This window comes from Cetorhinus maximus, chromosome X (genome assembly GCF_964194155.1).
Source record: "Cetorhinus maximus chromosome X, sCetMax3.hap1.1, whole genome shotgun sequence".
In the NCBI taxonomy this organism is placed as follows: Eukaryota; Metazoa; Chordata; class Chondrichthyes; order Lamniformes; family Cetorhinidae; genus Cetorhinus; species Cetorhinus maximus.
In genome coordinates, this window is record NC_135917.1 from 415,357 (window position 1) to 437,298 (window position 21,942).

Here is a 21,942-nt window from a genome sequence, read left to right on the forward strand (position 1 = left end):
TGGGACAAGTGGTACTTGAAGGTTTGGGTAGATGGGTTGTTTGGAGGTTTGTGTGCTCCCTCCGATACCTCGACTTTGCCCTGCACGTTCTCGATGAAGTCTATCAATGTGTTCAGTGCCTTCCCGAATGAACCTTCTCCATTTTGGTTGGTCACAAGCCAGGGTCTCCCATGAGTCAGTGGGTATGTTTGATCTCTTCAGGGATGCTTTGAGAACATCTCTAAAGCATTTCCTCTGTCCTCCAGGGAGTGTCCCACTGCAACCGCAGAATCACGGTGCAGAAGAGGCCCTTCGGCCCATCGAGTCTGCACCGACACGTGATAAACACCTGACCTACCTATCTAATCCCATTTACCAGCACTTGGCCCATAGCCTTGAATGTTATGACGTGCCAAGTGCTCATCCAGGTATTTTTTAAAGGATGTGAGGCAACCCGCTTCCACCACCCTCCCAGGCAGTGCATTCCAGACCGTCACCACCCTCTGGGTAAAAAAGTTTTTCCTCACATCCCCCCATAACCTCCTGCCCCCTCACCTTGAACTTATGCCCCCTTGTGACTGACCCTTCAGCTAAGGGGAACAGCTGCTCCCTATCCATCCTGTCCATGCCCCTCATAATCTTGTACACCTCGATCAGGTCGCCCCTCAGTCTTCTCTGCTCCAACGAAAACAACCCAAGTCTATCCAACCTCTCTTCATAACTTAAATGTTTCATCCCAGGCAACATCCTGGTGAATCTCCTCTGCACCCCCTCCAGTGCAATCACATCCTTCCTATAATGTGGCGACCAGAACTGCACACAGTACTCCAGCTGTGGCCTCACCAAGGTTCTATACAACTCCAACATGACCTCCCTACTTTTGTAATCTATGCCTCAATTGATAAAGGCAAGTGTCCCATATGCCTTTTTCACCACCCCACTAACATGCCCCTCCGCTTTCAGAGATCTATGGACACACACGCCAAGGTCCCTTTGTTCCTCAGAATTTCCTAGTGCCATGCCATTCATTGAATACTCCCTTGTCAAATTACTCCTTCCAAAGTGTATCACCTCACACTTTTCAGGGTGAAATTTCATCTGCCACTTATCTGCCCATTTGACCATCCCATCTATATCTTCCTGTAGCCCAAGACACTTAACCTCACTGTTAACCACCCGGCCAATCTTTGTGTCATCTGCAAACTTACTAATCCTATCCCCCACACAGTCATCTATGTTGTTTATATAAATGACAAATAATAGGGGACCGAACACAGATCCCTGTGGTACGCCACTGGACACTGGCTTCCAGTCACTAAAGCATCCTTCTGTCATCACCGTCTGTCTCCTACAACTAAGCCAATTTTGAATCCACCTTATTAAATTACCCTGTATCCCATGTGCCTTTGCCTTCTTTTATAAGTCTCCCATGTGGGACCGTGTCAAAGGCTTTGCTGAAATCCATATAAACCACATCAACTGCACTACCCTCATCTACACACCTGGTCACCTCCTCAAAAAATTAATCAAATTTGTTAGGCATGACCTCCCTCTGACAAAGCCATGCTGACTATCCCTGATCAAACCTTGCCTCTCCAAGTGGAGATAGATACTATCCAACAGAGGGCGCTGGTGAGAAGTGATTGAAGCATTCTGGGAGAAGTCATCGCAGCCACCGCGACTCAGGAGGGAATCGAGGAGGACCCACTGTCAAAGAACGGAATAGCCCCAAACATTACATTGCTGTAGTGTTTCCATCCCTCCCTCCTCCTCAAACCTAAAAAAAAGAGAGAGGAAGAGGCAGTGCCTTCAGGAGTGCACCAGACCTGCGAGGGACACTCTTCTGAAAATGGATTTTAAAGAAAAAGCAGCTGATTGGTGAGTAATCCTGGGAGCAGACTCGGAGGGAGGAGCACCAGAGCGGTGAGTATAAATCTAGCTTACCTCGGGGATTCGCGGCCTTGTCTCTAGGGAGCAGACTCGGAGGGAGGAGCACCGGAGCGGTGACCTCGGGGCACAGAGTAACTGAAGCTAAAACTGAAAAAGTGACGTCACAGGAAAGCTGTGACCTGATTGGTTGGTAGGAAATCTGCACCAAATTTGAAAAAAAAACACTGCAAAGCTAATTAATAAATTAATTATCTAAGTAGAGATGGCTGGTCAGGTGATGTGCTGTAGCTGTATGATGTGGGAGCTGGCAGATCCCATTGCGAGCCGCAGTGACCACATCTGCAGCAAGTGTTGGTTGCTGGAGGAACTCCAGCTCAGAATTGATGAGCTGGAGTCCGAGCTCCAGACGCTGCGGCACATCCGGGAGGGGGAGAGTTACCTGGGCGCTTTGTATCAGGAGGCGGTCACACCTGGTAGATTAAGTACCTCAAGTCCGGTCAGTGGTCAGGGTCAGCAGGGTGTAACTGCAAGTGAGGCAGGTAGAGGGATCCTGTGTTCAGGAACAGAGGAGCCTCAGCTCTTGACCTTGTCCAACAGGTACGAGGTACTTGCTCCCTGTGTGGATGAGGAACAGGGCTGTAGGGAGGATGAGCCAGCTGACCACGGCACCGTGGCACAGGAGGCCATTCAAGAGGGAGGAGCAAAAAGACAAGTGGTAGTTGTAGGGGATTCTATAATTAGGGGAATTGCTAGCTTCCTTTGTAAGCAGGATCGAGAGTCCCGCATGGTATGTTGCCTGCCCGGTGCCAGGGTGAGGGACATCTCTGACTGGCTTGAAAGGATATTGGAGAGGGAGGGGGAGGATCCAGTTGTTGTGGTCCACGTCGGGACAAATAACATAGGTAAGATTAGGAAAGAGGACCTGTTTGGGGATTATCAGGAGCTAGGAACTAAATTAAAGAACAGGTCCTCAAGGGTTATAATCTCCGGATTACTACCCGAGCCACGTGCAAATTGGCAGAATAAGGGAGGTAAACACGTGGCTAAAGGAGTGGTGCGGGAAAGAGGGGTTCCATTTCGTGGGGCACTGGCATCAGTATTGGAACAGGAGGGATCCGTACCGTTGGGACGGTCTCCACCTGAACCGATCTGGGACCAATGTTCGAGCGAAAAGGGTAAATAGGGTGGTCAACAGGACTTTAAACTAGAAAGTGGGGGGTGGGGGGGGGGGGGGGGAGGGAAGGGTAAAACTCCAAGAAGCATGACTAATGGGAAACAAAGCAGCAGGTTAGCGTGTGGGAGGGTGGATTCAACTTCGTGGAAAATTATGAAAAAACTGAAAAGAAAGGAGAGCCCAAGAGAGGCTATTAAAGTCTCCAGAACACAAAATAGGACAGAGTGTTTGGAAAGGGCTAGGAATCTAACTTCAAGCACATCAGATAAAGGGATGACAATGGGAAAGGGGATGGGAAATACAGGACTGAAGGTGTTGTATCTGAATGCACGCAGTATACGAAATAAGGTAAATGAGCTTGTGGCACAGATTGAAATTGGCAGGTATGATGTGGTGGGCATTATGGAGACATGGCTGCAAGGGGATCAGGACTGGGAGCTAAATATCCAAGGATATACATCCTATTGAAAAGATAGGCAGGTTGGCAGAGGGGGTGGGGTTGCTTTGTTAGTAAGAAATGAAATTAAATCAATAGCAAGAAATGATGTAGGGTCAGATGATGTAGAATCTGTGTGGGTAGAGTTGAGGAACCGCAAAGGTAAAAAAAAACCATAATGGGAGTTATGTACAGGCCTCCGAACAGTAGTCAGGATGTGGGGCACAAGATACACCAGGAGATAGAAAAGGCGTGTAAGAAAGGCAAGGTTACAGTGATCATGGGGGATTTCAATATGCAGGTAGACTGGGAAAATCAGGTTGGTAGTGGATCCCAAGAAAAGGAATTTGTGGAATGTCTACGAGATGGCTTTTTGGAGCAGCTTGTGGTGGAGCCCACTAGGGAACAGGCAATTCTAGATTTAGTGATGTGTAATGCGACAGATTTCATAAGGGAGCTTAAGGTGAAGGAACCCTTAGGAGGAAGTGACCATAATATGATAGAATTTACCCTGCAATTTGAGAGGAAAAAGCTGGAATCAGATGTAACAGTAATACAGTTGAATAAAGGCAACTACAGAGGCATGAGGGAGGAGCTGGCCAGAATTGACTGGGAGATGAGCCTAGCAGGAAAGACAGTGAAATAGCAATGGCAGGAGTTTCTGGGAGTAATTTGGGAGACACAGCAAAAATTCATCCCTAGGAAGAAGAAGCATACTAAAGGGAGGACGAGGCAACCATGGCTGACAAGGGAAGTCAGGGACAGCATAAAAGCTAAACAGAAAGCATACAATGCGGCGAAGAGCAGTGGGAAACCAGGGGATTGGGAAGCCTACAAAGACCAACAGAGGACAACTAAAAAAGGAATAAGGAGGGAGAAGATTAAATATGAGGGTAAACTAGCCAGTAATATAAAAGAAGATTGCAAGAGTTTTTTTAGATATATAAAGGGTAAGAGAGAGGCAAAAGTGGACATTGGGCCGCTGGAAAATGACGCTGGAGAAGTAGTAGTGGGGAACAAAGAAATGGCGGAGGAACTGAATAGGTACTTTGCGTCAGTTTTCACAGTGGAAGACACGAGTGATATCCCCAAAATTCAAGAGAGTCGGGGGGCAGAGGTGAGTATGGTGGCCATTACCAAGGAGAAGGTGCTAGGAAAACTGAAAGGTCTGAAGGTGGATAAAACACCTGGACCAGATGGATTACACCCCAGAGTTCTGAAGGAGATAGCTGAAGAGATAGTGGAGGCGTTAGTGGTGATCTTTCAGGAATCACTGGAGTCAGGGAGGGTCCCAGAGGACTGGCAAATCGCTAATGTAACTCCCCTGTTTAAGAAGGGAGTGAGGCAAAAGACGGGAAATTACAGGCCGATTAGCCTGACCTCAGTCGTTGGTAAGATTTTAGAGTCCATTATTAAGGATGAGATTTCAGAATACTTGGAAGTGCATGGTAAAATTGGGCAAAGTCAGCATGGTTTCATCAAGGGGAGGTCATGCCTGACAAATCTGTTAGAATTCTTTGAGGAGGTGACAAGTAGGTTAGACAAAGGAGAGCCAATGGATGTTATCTACTTGGACTTCCAGAAGGCCTTTGACAAGGTGCCGCACAGGAGGCTGCTCAGTAAGTTAAGAGCCCATGGTGTTAGAGGCAAGGTATCAGCATAGATAGAAGATTGGCTGTCTCGCAGGAGGCAGAGAGTGGGAATAAGGGGGTCCTTCTCAGGATGGCAGCCGGTGACTAGTGGAGTTCCGCAGGAGTCAGTGTTGGGACCACAACTTTTCACTTTATACATTAATGATCTAGATGAAGGAACTGAGGGAATCCTGGCTAAGTTTGCAGATGATACAAAGATAGGTGGAGGGACAGGTAGTATTGAGGAGGCAGGGAAGCTGCAGAAGGATTTGGACAGGTTAGGAGAATGGGCAAAGAAGTGGCAGATGGAATACAATGCGGGGAAGTGAGAGGTCATGCACTTTGGTAGGAAGAATAGAGGCATGGACTATTTTCTAAATGGGGAGAGAATTCAGAAATCTGGAGTGCAAAGGGACTTGGGAGTTCTAGTCCATGATTCTCTTAAGGTTAACTTGCAGGTTGAGTCGGTAGTTAGGAAGGCAAATGCAATGTTGGCATTTATTTTCGAGAGGACTAGAATATAAAAGCAGGGATGTGCTGCTGAGGCTTTATAAGGCTCTGGTCAGACCACATTTAGAATATTGTGAGCAATTTTGGGCCCCGTATTTCAGGAAGGATGTGCTGGCCCTGGAGAGGGTCCAGAGGAGGTTCACGAGAACGATCCCAGGAATGAAAGGCTTTACATATGAGGAACGTTTGAGGTCTATACTCGATGGAGTTTAGAAGGATGAGGGGGGATCTGATTGAAACTTACAGGATACTGAAAGGCCTGGATAGAGTGGATGTGAGGAAAATGTTTCCATTAGTAGGAGAGACTAGGACCCGAGGGCACAGCCTCAGAGTAAAGGGAAGACCTTTTAGAACAGAGATGAGGAGAAACTTCTTTAGCCAGAGAGTGGTGAATCTATGGAATTCATTGCCACAGAAGGCTGTGGAGGCCAGGTCATTGAGTGTATTTAGGACCGAGATAGATAGGTTCTTGATTGGTAAGGAGATCAAAGGTTACGGGGAGAAGGCAGGAGAATGGGGTTGAGAAACTTATCAGCCATGATTGAATGGCGGAACAGACTCGATGGGCCGATTGGACTAATTTCTGCTCCTATGTCTTATGGTCTTATGGTCTCCTTCAGAAATTTCTCCAATAATTTCCCTACCACTGATGTGAGACTCACTGGCCTGTAGTTCCCTGGCTTATCTCTACAACCCTTCTTAAATAGCGGAACCACATTAGCTGCTCTCCAGTCCTCTGGCACCTCTCCCGTGGCCAGAGAGGAATTAAAAATTTGGGTCAGAGCCCTGCGATCTCCTCCCTTGCCTCCCTCAGCAGTCTGGGACACAAATCATCCGGACCTGGAGATTTGTCCACTTTTAAGCCTGCCAACACCTCCAATACCTTTTAACTCCCCATATCAATTTGCTTAAGAACCTCGCAGTCTCTCTCCCTAAGTTCGATACCTTCATTCTCATTCTCTTGGGTGAAGACGGACGTGAAGTATTCATTCAACACTCTAGCGATGTCCTCTGGCTCCACCCGTAAATTGCCCCCTTGGTCCCTTATGGGCCCTACTCTCCCTGGTTATCCTCTTCCCATTGATATACTTATAGAATATCTTGGGATTTTCCCTACTTTTACCAGCCAGAGCTTTCTCATATCCCCTCTTTGCTCTCCTAATTGCTTTCTTAAGCTCCACCCTGCACTGTCTGTACTCCACTAATGCCTCTGCTGATTTGCTTCTCTTGTACCTGTTAAAAGCCTCTCTTTTCCTTCTCATCGTAACCTGAATATCTCTGGTCATCCATGGTTCTCTGGGCTTGTTACTCCTTCCTATCACCCTAGAGGGAACATGAGCCTGTACCCTCCCTGTTTCCTTTTTGAACAGCCCCCCACTGTTCCTCTGCAGATTTCCCCACAAGTAACTGTTCCCAGTCTACCTTGGCCAGATCCTGCCTTATTTTACTAAAATCCACTTTCCCCCAATCCAAAACATTTTTTTACAACTTGTCGATTTCTTTGTCTGTAACAAACTTAAACTGTACCGTGTTGTGGTCGCTATCACTAAAATGCTCCCCCACCACCACCTCAGCCACCTGTCCGGCTTCATTCCCCAGAATTAGGTCCAGCAATGCACCGTCCCTTGTTGGGCCCTCTACATATTGACCTAAAAAGTTCTGTACACATTTCAAGAAATCCACTCCGTCCAAGCCCTTAACACTATGTCTATCCCAATTAATGTTGGGAAAGTTGAAATCACCTAATATAATTACCCTATTGTTATTGTTTTTACACACCTCCACAAATTGTGCACATATTTGCTCCTCAATTTCCCACTGACTATCTGAGGGTCTATAATAAACCGCATTCCGAGTAGAGCAGTTGCTTCTGGAGTCTGGTGGGAGGCATACAAATGACATGTCCTGCCTGGCAGAGCTGGTTTTGAGTGATTAGTGCCTCGATACTTGGGAAGTTGGCTTGCCCAGCCTTCGGCCGAAGGCTGAGCTGGTATGTTGGAGGTGATGATGAACCATCCCCTCCCAGTGTCCGAGGAATTCCTTCCAGAATTGCAGTACGTTTCTCAGCCATCTAGAGGCGCGATCCTCACTGCACGGCAAATTCAGGAAAAGTGAGAGGAACAGCACCAATCACTGTATATGGCTTTTTTCGACCTCATGAAAGCCTTTGACTCTGTTAGCCCTGAAGATTTATGGAATATCCTCAAATTTGGGTGCCCTCAGAAATTTGTTACCATCCTTCGCCTACTCTATGATGACATGCAAGCTGTGATCCTCACCAAGGGAACCACAATGGACCCTGTCGCAGTGAAAACTGGGCTCAAACAAGGATCTGTCATTGCACCAACTCTCTTCTCCCTTTCATCGCTGCAATACTGCACCTCACCTCCAGCAAATTACCCACAGGCATGAAGAGAATCTACAGAACAGACAGGAAAAAACTGTTCAACCTACGCCACCTTCAGTCCAAAACCAAAACCACTCCAACCTCAGTCAGAGTTTCAGTATGCAGATGACACTTGTGAGGGCATTCACTTGGAAACTGAGCTCCAGATCATTGTTGATGCTTTCTCTGAAACATATGAGAAAATGGGCCTTTTACTAAACACCCAGAAAACCAAGCTCCTCTTCCAACCAGCTCCCATTGCAGAACATCTCCTCCCCCACCACGACGAGGCAATTAAAATCAATGGCGAGATCCTGGAAAATGTGGACCATTTTCTCTATCTTAGGAACTTCCTCTCGACAAAGGCAGATTGTGACACTATCAGTACAGTTGCTATAAAAAAAGCAACAAGCTGGAGCTTTGTTTATCAGTGTTTATTTTTTTGCTTGCATGCAGGAAAATAGATGCCATGTGGCCCTTTGAGATTTCCATGCCTTGTACTTCCTGATTCTTTTCAGTCTATAATGCTGAAACTCCAGCACGTGATGTGATTCTTTTATTTTTTTGTTGATGACAGATGTACAATTAGTTCTATTATTCCACAGTAAATGAAAGCTCTATAGCAACAGTTTATGCGCAGGTGAGATGAATCTCCTTTGTGTATTCTGTTGCCAAGGGGAGATGGAACCCTGGTTCCCTGGGCTCATCAATTTGGCCAAGACTGGGTGCTTATTGGAGCACTTATATGTTGCTATGATACTCACCTTCCTCGTTCAAAAAGACTTTATTGAACCGTAGTCCGCTGGGCTCTTTGCCCACATACTGGTGAACAAAGTCGGTGCCGAATTCATTAACTGCGATGGCGTACTCCAGCGGCTTTATGCAGGATTGTAAACAGAAGGGGATTTTGGTGTCTCCAACGGAGTGTCTGTAGGGAGAGGGATAAACAAAATGGCCAACTTCAGAGAACTACATCAAACAATCAGTTTTGTTTATTTGAAAAAAGTGATAAACATAATCAAAACTGGTATGGCTTTAATTCTATTTTCACCCAGGTGCTAATGGCAATGATGCCACGTTGTTCAATTCTTTTGGCACAGATATTGGCTTGTGTTCAGTGAGTCATTTTGTATGGCCTAATTGATGAACAGAATCCAATTTAAACAGCTTCATATCACTTTTGGGCACCAAGAGCGGTTCAAGAAGAAGGCAATCCATCATCTTCTCAAAGGCAAAGGCAATAAATGCCAGCCTTGCCAGCAACACCCACAACATGAAAATTGATGTAAATAAACACAACAATGATTAACACAGCCATGGACAAAGCAGTCGTTACGCAGTACAGAAAGATTTAATGGACGGTACCATTAACAGTTCAGCTCTCCGTGAAGCAGTCCATGTCCAAATGCAGCAAGACCTGGACCTGACAAGTGGCAAGTAATATTTGTGCCACCCAAGTGCCAGGCAATGACCATCTTCAACAAGAGACTCTAACTGTCTTCTCCCCTTGACATTCAATGACATTACCATCGTTGAATCCCCCACTATCAACATTCTGGGGCTTACCATTGACCAGAAACTGAGCTGGACCAGCCAAATAAATACTGTGGCTACAAGAGCAGGTCAGAGGCTAGGAATCCTGCAGAGAGTAACTCACCTCCTGACTCCCTGTCCACCATCTACAAAGCACATGTCAGGAGTGTGATGGAATACTCTTCACTCAGCCTGGATGAGTGCAGCTCCAACAACACTCAAGAAACTTGACACCATCCAGGACAAAGCAGCCTGCTTGATTGACATCCCATCAACAAACATTCACTCCCTCCACCACCGATGCACAGTGGCAGCAGTGTGTACCATCTACAAGATGCACTGCAGGAATTCACCAAGGCTCCTTAGACAGCACCTTCCAAACCCATGACCACTACCATCTAGAAGGACAAGGGCAGCAGACACATGGGAACACCACCACCTGCAAGTTCCCCTCCAAGCCACTCACCATCCTGACTTGGAAATATATCATCGTTCTTTCACTGTCGCTGGGTCAAAATCCTGGAACTCCCTCCCTAACAGCACAGTGAGTGTACCTACACCACAGGGTCTGCAGCGGTTCAAGAAGGCGGCTCACCATCACCTTCTCAAGGGCAATAGGGATGGGCAATAAATGCTGGCCCAGCCAGCGACACCCACATCGCATAAATGAATGAAAAAAAACCAATTCAGCTACCTATGTAGTATCCACAAAATTCTCAAGCAGAATTGCTGTAATCCATTGTGGCTTTGACATTGAGGAAGCCTGAATGGGGAGACCATCCCTTAGCCAAAATTTCTTTCTCTGAAAACAGTTCTCCCTCCTTTTTCCCATTCCCAAGAGGAAACAACAGGAAGACTTGCTATTTAGAAATAAGCTATACCAGGACTGTCACGTATGCCATGTGATGACCTTCAGTTTGAACGTAATAAATTTAAAGCTTACCTCTGTCCATCCACAGTACATAAAGAAACCCCCCACAGATCTGGGCTGAACTTGGCCAGTTGTGGAATGTAGTCTGCAACCTGTGAACAATATAATTGCTTTTAAGTTTGGGTACGGGAGACTGTAAACAACAACAGCTTACATTTATATAGTGCATTTAATGAGGAAACACATCTCAAGGCACTAAATAGAGCAGTATGGAAAACAGACACTGAGCCAAAGACAGATATTAGAAGAGGTGAACAAAAGCTTGGTCAAAGAGGTAATTTTAAGGACAGTCTTAAAATGAGGAGAGGATGTTAGTACAGTTTGGGGAGGGGATTTCAGAGCTTGGGGTCCAGTTGTTTGCAAGCATGGTCACAAGTGGCACAAAAGGCCAACGTCAGAGAAATGGAGAGTTCAAGAGGGTAATTAATAACCTGAAACCAAATCCTCTGGTAGAAAGCACTTAGCTGTCACTCAGCACACTTCACCATGTAGGAAAATTACCTGATGCCAGAGCCAAGTGTGGTGCCAGCTGATGTTGGCACCGTTTGACATAATTCTGGTCAAAGTGACTTGCCTCCACTCTTCAAAGGACTCTACAATTACCCGCAACAAACTGTAAATCCGCCATTTCACAACTTACCTTACCAGCGGTCTTCTTTCTTGCATTCTCATAAAGCCGGTTTATGTGTGAGGAAAATACTTCAAAGTCAGGAATGACAAATTTTTTCCTGAAGGCCTGGGTCAGCAGCACAATGTTACTTCCAAAAAACCTTAACCAGAAAGACAAATGGTGAAAGTGATCAGCTCAGCATCGACCCATATGGTGGAGTACAAGGGTTATTCACATTTCAAATTCAGAGTCAATGCAAAACAGTAAATGCTTCACACTAGTGCCAAAGGTAGTGTAAAACCATCCCAAAAATAAGATCCCCAGCTTTAACCTATAAATGCTGTCAAACGTAAATTACATTCTGATTCATCTATAGTAAATGTGTGATAGTGAATCATAATTATCTTCAATGGACACCATTCCACTCTGCACCGATCTCCAGCATTCTGGATAAGCCCCTGACCTCACCCACTTATTTGCTTCAATTATCAAAATTGTGCTTGTTGAAATCAAAGAACAAACACAAACCGCCTTAAACAAAGTGGAACTCCCAACATGTGTTTTAGTCAATTAATTTAGTAGATGGTTATGGTAGCTCTAGGGCCAGTGCAGTGATTGGAGAGAGTCTAAAGGATCTGGTATCTCTAAGGTCAGTGCAATGGGTGGAGAATGTTGATACTGAGATTTGTTCCTGTTAATTATTTTTCTAACCATTCATTTTTCAAACATATCTAGTTTTAAACACCTCCTTTGTGAACCACATTTAATTCCTTTGTTTCCTGAATAAGATGCAAAAACAGTTATTTCAGCCAACCATGTGCCCCTCAGGGTGTGCGAATTTTGTCACTCAAGTAAGGTTACCAACTCTGGTTGGGTATTCCTTAAGGTTTCATTACATGACACACACTCCTGCCATTGGCCCATCTTCCAGATGCTCTGCCTTACCACGCTAATTGGAAAGGGAACAGAAGCTTACCCAATTGGATTAACCTTGACTGCTCATGAAACAGCCTTCCTCTATGCCATCTCCAATATCTTTATAAATAATAAATGAAACTGTTCAAAGAAAAAGTAAAAATGCTTTTAAAAAAAATGTCCCTATGATTTGTCTCCTGGGTTGCTCAAAGCATAGAATATTAGAATCATTATGGCACAAAAGGAGGCCATCTGGCCCATTTAGTCCAAGCCAGCTCTCTGTAGAGCAATCCAGTCAGTCCCATTCCCCCTCATGTTCTATCCCAGTAGCCCTGCAAGTTTATTTCCCTCAAGTGCCCATCCAATTTCCTTTTGTCTCTGCTTCCACCACCCTTGTGGGCAGTGAGTTTTTTTTATTCATTCACGGGATCTGGGCATCGCTGGCTAGGCCAGCATTTATTGCCCATCCCTAATTGCCTTTGAGAAGGTGGTGGTGAGCTGCCTTCTTGAACCGCTGCAGTCAATGTGGTGTAGGTACACCCACAGTGCTTTTAGGGTGGGAGTTCCAGGATTTTGACCCAACGACAGTGAAGGAACAGCCGATATATTTCCAAGTCAGGATGGTGAGTGGCTTGGAGGGGAACTTGCAGGTGGTGGTGTTCCCATGTGTCTGCTGCACTTGTCCTTCTAGATGGTAGAGGTTGTGGGTTTGGAAAGTGCTGTCTTAGGTCATTACCACTCTGTGTAAAAAAGTTCTTCCTCTCATCTACCCCTGTTCTTCTTGCCCAAAACCTTAGATCTATGTCTCCTAGTTCTTGTACCATCAGTAATGGAAACAGCTTTTCTTTGTCTACCTTATCTAAACTGGTCATCATTTTGTACACCTCTATCAGATCTTCCCTCAACTTCCTTTGCTCTGCGCAATGTCCTGATAATTAATCTTCAATTGCAGGAGACTTCAGGATAATTTGGGGAGTGTTGGAAACCTGGCACTCAAGTCAACCATCAGAACCTGTTCAGAGCACGAGTTCTACACACAATTATTTTAAATACCTTTCTGAGTTTTTGCTGTACCGACCTCCGGAGTAAATTCCTCCTTTAAAAATAACCAGGTATATTTAAAAAGAGTACTATGTATAATCGATCACAGAGCAAATGTGGAGGGCATAGTGTTCATAAGTGAATTCTGAGCCATTTTTCTTTGCTGCTTAATTCTATTTTCTGCTACAAGAACCTGGCTCTTCTTCAAAACTGGATTTGATTCCAATTATGACATATAATGAGCAGTGTAAATATAAACTCAGCCCTTTAAATACCAACACAGTGTGACAGGATGGTTTATGACCTTTCCAGCATCAGCAGGCTCAGGGAAATGCAGGGTCAGTGCTGTCTATACTCTGCCTACTATTTCAACGTGCAGTATCCGTATGCAACGTTTGAGGGATGTTGCACTGGATTATTCTACAGGCCTCCATGAGCTCACTTAAACACATTCCAGCTCATACATCTGTCAGGACTTTGTGGTTTAGGCTGGTAGAAGCTCTCTCTGCCAGCTCTCTTGATCATAGAGACATCAGAAAGACTTAGTCCCTAATTCTATCAAATAGTTTTAGCCCCCTCACATCACAAGCTTAACATTTTTATGAGGAGAAAGAGAGAAGAAAAAAGGGAGCAAAGAAAAATAAATCACACCAAGCAGTGAACATGACCTACAAGATATACAAAATGAAGGTTACACTTAGGGCAGTTTTATTGAACCCAATCACCACATCAAAACAAAAATTGTAAACCCTTCCAAAAAATTAGTATTGGCAATGAGAATTACATCCCAGTGGTATGGTTCAAACATGGATTTGTGGAAAAGATGGGCATGGATTTAGGAAGTGACAACATGTTCAAGGAGGAAAGGTTGGTTGGAAGGACAAGGGGCTTACGGGTGGAATTTTTGAGAAGGGGGTGATGATGGCAGATTTGAAAAGAAAGATGGACAATACCTAAGGAGAGGGAACTGTTTACAATGTCAGCTAGCATAGGGACCAGGAAGGGAAGTTGAGCGGTCAGCATTTAGTGGGATAGGATCAATGGAACAGGAGGTGCATCCATGGACAAAATAAGCTCAGAAAGGACAAGGGAAGATAGAAGAGGAACTAGAGAAAGATGCAAGATGATTCAATTAAACAAGGAAGAAAGGAAACCTTTATTCCATGTGTTTAAGTTGGATTCAGATCCAAGTCCCAGAGGTGAAAGGGCTTATCCACTATCATTACAGTGAGTGGACATTGGCCATCCTAACCAAACCAGTGCAACAAACCAGTGAAAAATTAAATAACCAGTGTGTAATGAGCAGGAAGAATTCCAATCCTTGCCCAGCATGCCAACAGCAGGTTAAAGACTGACCATCAGGCAAGTTATCCAAGTATGACTTTTCCAGGCTGGAGACAAGATGAGACTCCACAAGGCTACTTTGGAACAGACAAGATAGAACATGTTTCAGTGACAAATGTTGAAGTGGGCTTCAGACATAGTGGCTTCCACCCTTCTAGATTCTGTCTGTAAGAGGGAGAGGGAGATGCTGGGCAAGTCTGTGTCACTAAATTCTGCCCAGGCTATACAGTCAAAAACAGATGAAGAGGACGTTTCACCCACCACCATTTCCCTTTTACTGGAATAATGCACCTATGGTACTAGCATTCCATTTTCCCCTGATCAAAGTCACATTTGTGTTGAGCTGACCGATAGCACAGTGTTGGTAAGAGAGTCTTGTAACCTGATGCAATATATAATCTACTGTAATTGTATCTGCAGTCCTTAAATGAGATGTGGACTAGCTCACATTACTGACCTACTAGTGGACCAGTAAGTCCAGAAACTCCTCCCTATCCTTCCTGGCATTTGTAGCTATCTGTTGGCTCTTACTTAAAATGTCCAGAAGTGTCCACACCTAAAACTACAAAGCCAGACAGTTCTCAAACAGCTCTTGTCTGCTTTCATAGTGTGTTTTCATAGTTAATGTCGTATTTCTTCTGAAAATTAGTTGTGCTGTAGAATTTTCCTCCGTAAGTACCCCAGGCCATTTTGTTTCTTTAGTAAGGTTTTAATTTCAAAAAGCTCAACTTGTTGAATTTATATTCCTCCCCAAGTTCTCGGTGGGATTATGTGGGAGCAGTCTTGGGTTATCCGTGCAAATCACACAATGGAACAGTCTCTTATGAAAAGAGGGGAGTAACGTTTCTTTGGAAATAAAATGGAAGGCTCAACAGATCAGCTTACTTATTGAGACTACCAGAGCAGATTTTTGATTGTTGGCCTAAGCAAACCTATCCCAAGACTAGTACAGGTCTATGGCCGGACTTGGTCATGATTATGACATTTGAATGATTGGAGTTCTTTCAGTGTTAGTAGCTGTGTTTTGAATTCCACCCATAATGTAACCAGGCAGCTCCAAGAGTCCAGAACCCATCAACTCCCAAAATGGCTATCCGATTACAAATCCACAACTCAGCTGTAACCAAAGGGAGAGTGGATGTCAGGAAAGGAAAGGAGGGGAGCTTTGTTTTCAAAATGAATGAATGATTAAGTAATGATAATTAATGAATGAATGATAATGAGTACTTTCTAAACAGATGTCTGTCCATGGTGACTCCACTTGAAGAACTCTGTACTGTATGACGCAGGAGGTCCATGCAGTATTTTAGCCGGGGGTCGGAGGTCAGCAGTCCTGTTGATTTCAATGCCTGCATTTGAAATAAAAAGGCACAAATGAGATGAGATTTGAATCAAATGAAAGGCCACTAGGTATCTGGAAATTGTGGCAGGACTTCAAAAGAAGACAAAATAAGAGCAACATTTTACTTCAGTTTAGATTTTGAAACTTTTTCAGAAAAAGTTATCTTTCTTTTCCCCTCACCAGTTTTCTCTCTGCCTGCCCTCTTCTCTTCTCTCCTCTCCTGAAGTCGCTGACTCCTTGCTGGGGTATGATTCCACTGGGGGCCAACCACCCTATGGCATCTCATCCCAGGCGATCACCCTTCAACACGAGAGTGGACATTTGAGTGACGATGGGCTATTCAATACTGGGCATCGCAGCCAACTAATTCTCTCACCCGATTCCCAAACATGCACACTTCAAGCAGGGATTACTGGATAGTGATCAGGAGCAGAAACCCTGACTGATTTTTCCCCTTCATCTCCAACACAAGGTTGCCCAGGGAAATTACTATGTTCCTTCTGCCATCTCGGCTGAGATCAGCTAACTCAGCATGTGAAAAAGGGTTTTCTTTTCTTAATTGTAATAAGCATGCATTTTGGATTGATTATAGAATGAGTTGAGATAGAGACCAACTAAACAAGAACTTGGTGCTATACGCCACTAGTAAACTGCAGTGTAAAAGAACAGTCGCATTCAATTCAAAGTTATGCATCATTCATAGGTAGATATGGAGACAGTCAGCCTGCTCCCCTAATGACTGAGTCAATGACCCCACTCCCTGTCCATATTGAGCCATACGGACCAGGTTCAATCTCTTGTTGGTATTGAGTTGATATCAATAGTAGGATTGCTATTTTTGTTTTCCAAATGCCCTGCCAATCAGGAAGCAAAACAAAGTCAGAGTTCCTGTTCCTGATCACTATCCACTGGCTCCTGTGAATTTATAGGCATTAGATGGAGGTTTGCTATGATGCTCCCCACGGTCAAGCAGCCTGCTGATGCTCATTGACTTGGCTCACGCATGAAGAGTGGCCATTTGGCTCAGGCTGTTTGTGTGACTGGCACCTGTGGAACAAGCAAGTGCTTGGGCAGTGCTTGAACTCTACCTTAAGAATCCTGTTCATTTGTGGAGGATTATCCCAAGCATGGAGTTTAATGTGGGAAAATGTGAGGTTGTCCACTTTGGCAGGAAGAACAGAAAAGCAGAATATTATTTAAATGGAGAGAGGCTGCAGAACGCTGCCTTGGTATCCTTGTACATGAATCACAAAAAAGTCAGAATGCAGGTACAACAAATAATTAGAATGACAAACTGAATATTGGCTTTAATTGCAAGGGGGATGGAATATAAAAGTAGGGAAGTCTTGCTACAACTGTATATGGCATTGGTGAGACCACACCTGGAGCACTATGTACAATTCTGGCCTCCTTACTTAAGGAGGGATATACTTGCATTGGAAGGCTGATTCCTGGTATGAAAGGGTTTGTGTTATGAGGAAAGGTTGAGCGGGTTGGGCCTGTACCCATTGGAGTTTAGAAGAATGAGAGGTGATCTTATTGAAACATATAAGATTCTGAGGGGGGGGGCTTGACAGGGTGGATACTGAGAGGATGTTTGCCCCTCATGGGGGAATCTAGAACAAGGGGGGACAGTTTCAGAATAAGGGGTCTCCCATTTAAAACAGAGATGAGGAGGAATTTCTTCTCAGAGGATGGTTAGTGTTTGGAATTGGTTCCAGAGAGCAGTGGAGGCTGGGCCATTCCCCCACACCTCAGCCCCCACTAACCATGAGGACTAGACAAGACAGTTCTGTGATGATGAATTTAGGGCTAATCTCAGCACGGAAGCGCTTCTAGTTCTCTTTGGAAAACAAGAACAGATTAACCCATCCACTCTATTGAATGTCAAATTGATTGTTTGCATTGTGTAAGTGTTTGCTCAATGTTGGCTTTCTGCTGTGCTCCTGCTCTGCACTGTATCTGTGTTTAAATAAATCCGTCCAAATAAAAAGCCCATCTGCTACTCAGAAGGATTTCGATAATTCAGTCTTTCAACCAGTCGACCATATCCAACCGGACCTTTGGCAAGATTGAGAGCAACTGGGAGCCCTTTACATTTAGTGAGGTGTTCCAATACTCAGGTTGGATTACTGTTGGTGAGAAGTTGAGCATTAAATCGTGAAGGACCAAATTTACATAAGAGTTGTTAATCATCAACATGTTAATTTCCGGAAGGTTTCGCAATATTTCCAGGATTATGGGAGAGATATTCCTGCAAGAGAGGGCCTTCAGAGGAGGATGAGTAAGGGAGAAAACCAGAGAGGAAAACAAAAAGAGCAGCATTTTATCCAAAATTAGTTTATTTGCCACACACTTCATTCCCTTAGTGAAGAGGCAAGGGGAGGACTCTCTCGGTGCTTCTACAGTATTTGGTAAAACAGCATCTGTCTATGGAGAGCCTGCTCCATGTGCCACTCTCACCCTTTAGTGGGGTTTCAGTCTCCAAGCATGACATTAGTCGTCTCAATTTCTCTGCTCCTCTCACCCATTCTAACCTGTCTCTCTGAACTTGCTGCACTCCGTTCTCTCAGGTCCAACCCTGACATTGTCATCAAACCCGCTGACAAGGGTGGTGCTGTTGTTGTCTGGCGCACTGACCTCTACCTCGCAGAGGCTGAGCGTCAACTCACAGACACTTCCTCCTACCTCTCCCTGGACCATGACCCACCACTGAACATCAAGCCATTGTTTCCAGGACTGTCACTGACCTCATCTACTCTGGAGATCTTCTTTCCACAGCTTCCAACTTCATAGTCTCCCAACCTCGGACGACCCGCTTCTACCTCCTACCCAAAATCCACAAACAGGACTGTCCCGGCAGACCAATCGTGTCAGCCTGTTCCTGCCACACGGAACTCATTTCTCGCTATCTTGACTCCCTTCTCTCTCCCCTTGTCCAGTCCCTTCCCACTTACATCCGTGATTCCTCTGATACCCTACATCACATCAACAATTTCCAGTTCCCTGGCCCCAACCGCCTCCTCTTCACCATGGATGTCCAATCCCTCTACACCTCCATCCCCCACCAGGATGGTCTGATGGCTCTCCGCTTCTTCCTCGAACAGAGGCCCGAACAATCCCCATCCACCACTACTCTCCTCCGTCTGGCTGAACTTGTTCTCACACTGAATAATTTCTCCTTTAACTCCTCTCACTTCCTCCAAATAAAAGGTGTGGCTATGGGTACCTGCATGGGCCCCAGCTATGCCTGTCTCTTTATGGGGTATGTGGAACATTCCTTGTTCCAGTTCTGCTCCGGCTCCCTCCCACTACTCTTTCTCCGGTACATCAATGATTACTTCGGTGCTGCTTCATGCTCTCGTCAGGACCTGGAAAAATTTATTAATTTTGCTTCCAATTTCCACCCCTCCATCATTTTCACATGGTCCATCTCTGACACTTCCCTTCCCTTCCTTGACCTCTCTGTCTCAATTTCTGGTGATAGACTGTCCACCAATATCCATTACAAGCCCACCGACTCCCACAGCTACCTCGACTACAGCTCCTCACATCCCGCTTCCTGTAAGGACTCCATCCCATTCTCTCAGTTCCGTCGCATCCGTTCTGATGATGCCACTTTCAAAAACAGTTCCTCTGACATGTCCTCCTTCTTCCTTAACCGAGGTTTTCCACCCACGGTGGTTGACAGGGCCCTCAACCGTGTCTGGCCCATCTCCCGCACATCCGCCCTCACATCTTCTCCTCCCAGAAACATGATAGGGTCCCCCTTGTCCTCACTTATCACCCCACCAGCCTCCGCATTCAAAGGATCATCCTCCGCCATTTCCGCCAACTCCAGCATGATGCCACCACCAAACACATCTTCTCTTCACCCCCCCTGGCGGCATTCGCAGGGATCGTTCCCTCCGGGACACCCTGGTCCACTCCTCCATCACCCCCTACTCCTCAACCCCCACCTATGGCACCTTCCCATGCAACCGCAGAAGATGCAACACCTGCCCCTTCACTTCCCCTCTCCTCACCGTCCAAGGGCCCAAACACTCCTTTCAAGTGAAGCAGCATTTCACTTGCACTTCCCTCAACTTAGTCTACTGCATTCGTTGCTCCCAATGCGGTTTCCTCTACATTGGAGAGACCAAACGCAGACTGGGTGACCGCTTTGCAGAACACCTTTGGTCTGTCCGCAAGAATGACCCAAACCTCCCTGTCGCTTGCCATTTCAACACCCCACCCTGCTCTCATGCCCACATGTCCGTCCTTGGCTTGCTGCATTACTCCAGTGAAGCTCAACGCAAACTGGAGGAACAGCACCTCATCTTCCGACTAGGCACTTTACAGCCTTCCGGACTGAATATTGAGTTCAACAATTTTAGATCATGAACTCTCTCCTCCATCCCCACCCCCTTTCCGTTTTTTCCCCTCCTTTTTGTTTTTTCCAATAATTTATATAAATTTTTATTTTCCCACCTATTTCCATTATTTTTAAATGTATTTCCATCCATTGTTTTATCTCTACCTTTTAGCCTTTTTTGATCCCTTCCCTTCCCCCCACCCTCACTAGAGCTATCTGTACCTTGCTCATCCTGCTTTCTACCCTTAATTAGCACACTCCTCAGATATATCACCACCTTCAACACCTCTTTGTCCTTTTGTCTATGTCATCTTTCGGTTATATCCACCTATCACTGGCCCTCTATCCAGCTCTTCTTGTCTCAACCCCCCCCCCCTCCCTTAAACTAGCTTATATTTCACCCCTTTCCTATTTTTACTTAGTTCTGTTGAAGGGTCATGAGGACTCGAAACGTTAACTGTGCTCCTCTCCGCAGCTGCTGCCAGACCTGCTGAGTTTTCCCAGGTATTTTTGATTTTGTTTTTGTTTTGGATTTCCAGCATTTGCAGTTCTTTGCTTTTATTTCAGTCTCCAGGCTCCACTTGTGTAATGCCGAAACAAGACTTGTTTGCGTGAAGACACGTGACTGGGTGTCAATATTCACTGCAGTAATAGGTCAGTTTAAACCAATGGCAAGTTCTAGATCCAGATTTTCATGGGTGCACTACAATGCCATTAGTTCCATCAATGTCAGAGTATTACCACTGAGAAGTGCACTAGACCGACGGAGAATTATATGTCTATTGTTCGCTGTGTTGCTGTGATGACTGGACCTTTAGCAAGTGCGTAAGACTCTTCCGATATTGCCTTTACTCCTTGTTCATAATGGTTCAATCGCCATTCAGTAACTTCCACTCCCACCAGCGCCCGACAAATGTAGAAACCCCAGAGCTGAATCTGCCCGCATTTTGCCGCAGCTTATTGGAGCACTAATGCCTGGTGTTGCAAGGCAGCCGCGTTCAGATTTTAAAATAGATTCTGTCAACCGGGGAAGAGTGCGTGGTCCAGGGAATCTTAAGTATGGAGGGGGTAAAACAATCAAATAGTTTTAAAAATGAGAGAAACTTTTAATATGTGTTCTTACAGAATCTGACCATTGGGAATAGTGCTTGAGAAAAGACCGTCATAGATTGCAAATAGCGCTTGAGTTAATGGTTTACAGTGAGACAACAAGAGTATTTCGTTTTAAAACGTGACTGTCCATGGAAGGAACTGAGACTTGAATAATCACGGTCTGATATCTTACAATTAAAGCTGTATGGTAAAGGTCAGACATAAGCAGCGTAACAAAGATGTTGCTTTGTGTGAGAAGGCAAGGCAGGTTAGCCCCTTCGGTGTGCGTTTGCTTACACTGATAAACTTGGGGATCGGAATCTGCTCATGTCCCTCGGTGATTGTGTAGAAAAGCATGTCCTCCAGTCCTGGCATCAGGCCCGGTTTGTGCTTCCTCCTAGGGACAGACAAGCGCAATAAGCGTGACAATAATATCACATTTCAACAACCACCCATCAGAAACTGACCTGATCGGGCAGTCAACTGGATCTGTCCAACAGCACCTTGTGGAAACCGAATTGCATTGATTTGTCTGCAAACTGTATAACTGTCCATCTGCCCAAACTATTGGTCAGCAAAAATAGGTGGTCATTTTACGTTGGCGGTTTCATCTCCTTTGGTACTTAGCACTCTGATGGCACCTTAGCGTTAAATTTGATTTTTCATGGGCGAACAATCGGATTAAAATAGTGTACAAAGCAACTTTATTTGTTTACACGTTCACCATTCAACTGAAGATGAACAACACCAAGTAACATTTAAATAGCACCCGGT

At 45.2% G+C, this 21,942-nt stretch overlaps 2 protein-coding genes across 4 annotated transcripts in view; one reads left to right on the forward strand and one right to left on the reverse strand.

Annotated features, from left to right (window-relative positions):
- Positions 1-21,942, reverse strand: part of LOC144672769 (glutaminase kidney isoform, mitochondrial-like) — a 70,009-nt gene that overhangs the window by 36,433 nt on the left and 11,634 nt on the right. The window contains exons 2-6 of one of the 3 annotated variants that reach the window (XM_078534751.1): positions 21,466-21,565; positions 15,608-15,729; positions 11,111-11,240; positions 10,483-10,562; positions 8,771-8,934 (exon numbers count right to left, since the gene is read on the reverse strand). In XM_078534751.1, coding sequence (XP_078390877.1) covers positions 8,771-8,934; positions 10,483-10,562; positions 11,111-11,240; positions 15,608-15,729; positions 21,466-21,565 — 596 coding nt within the window. The other 2 variants (XM_078534752.1, XM_078534753.1) reach the window with 2 other exon arrangements.
- LOC144672768 (signal transducer and activator of transcription 5B-like) overlaps positions 1,846-21,942 on the forward strand; it is a 186,138-nt gene continuing 166,041 nt past the window's right edge. Inside the window, exon 1 of the mRNA XM_078534746.1 lies at positions 1,846-1,857. The gene's annotated coding sequence lies outside the window, so the exon portion shown is untranslated. The remainder of the gene's footprint in view (positions 1,858-21,942) is intronic.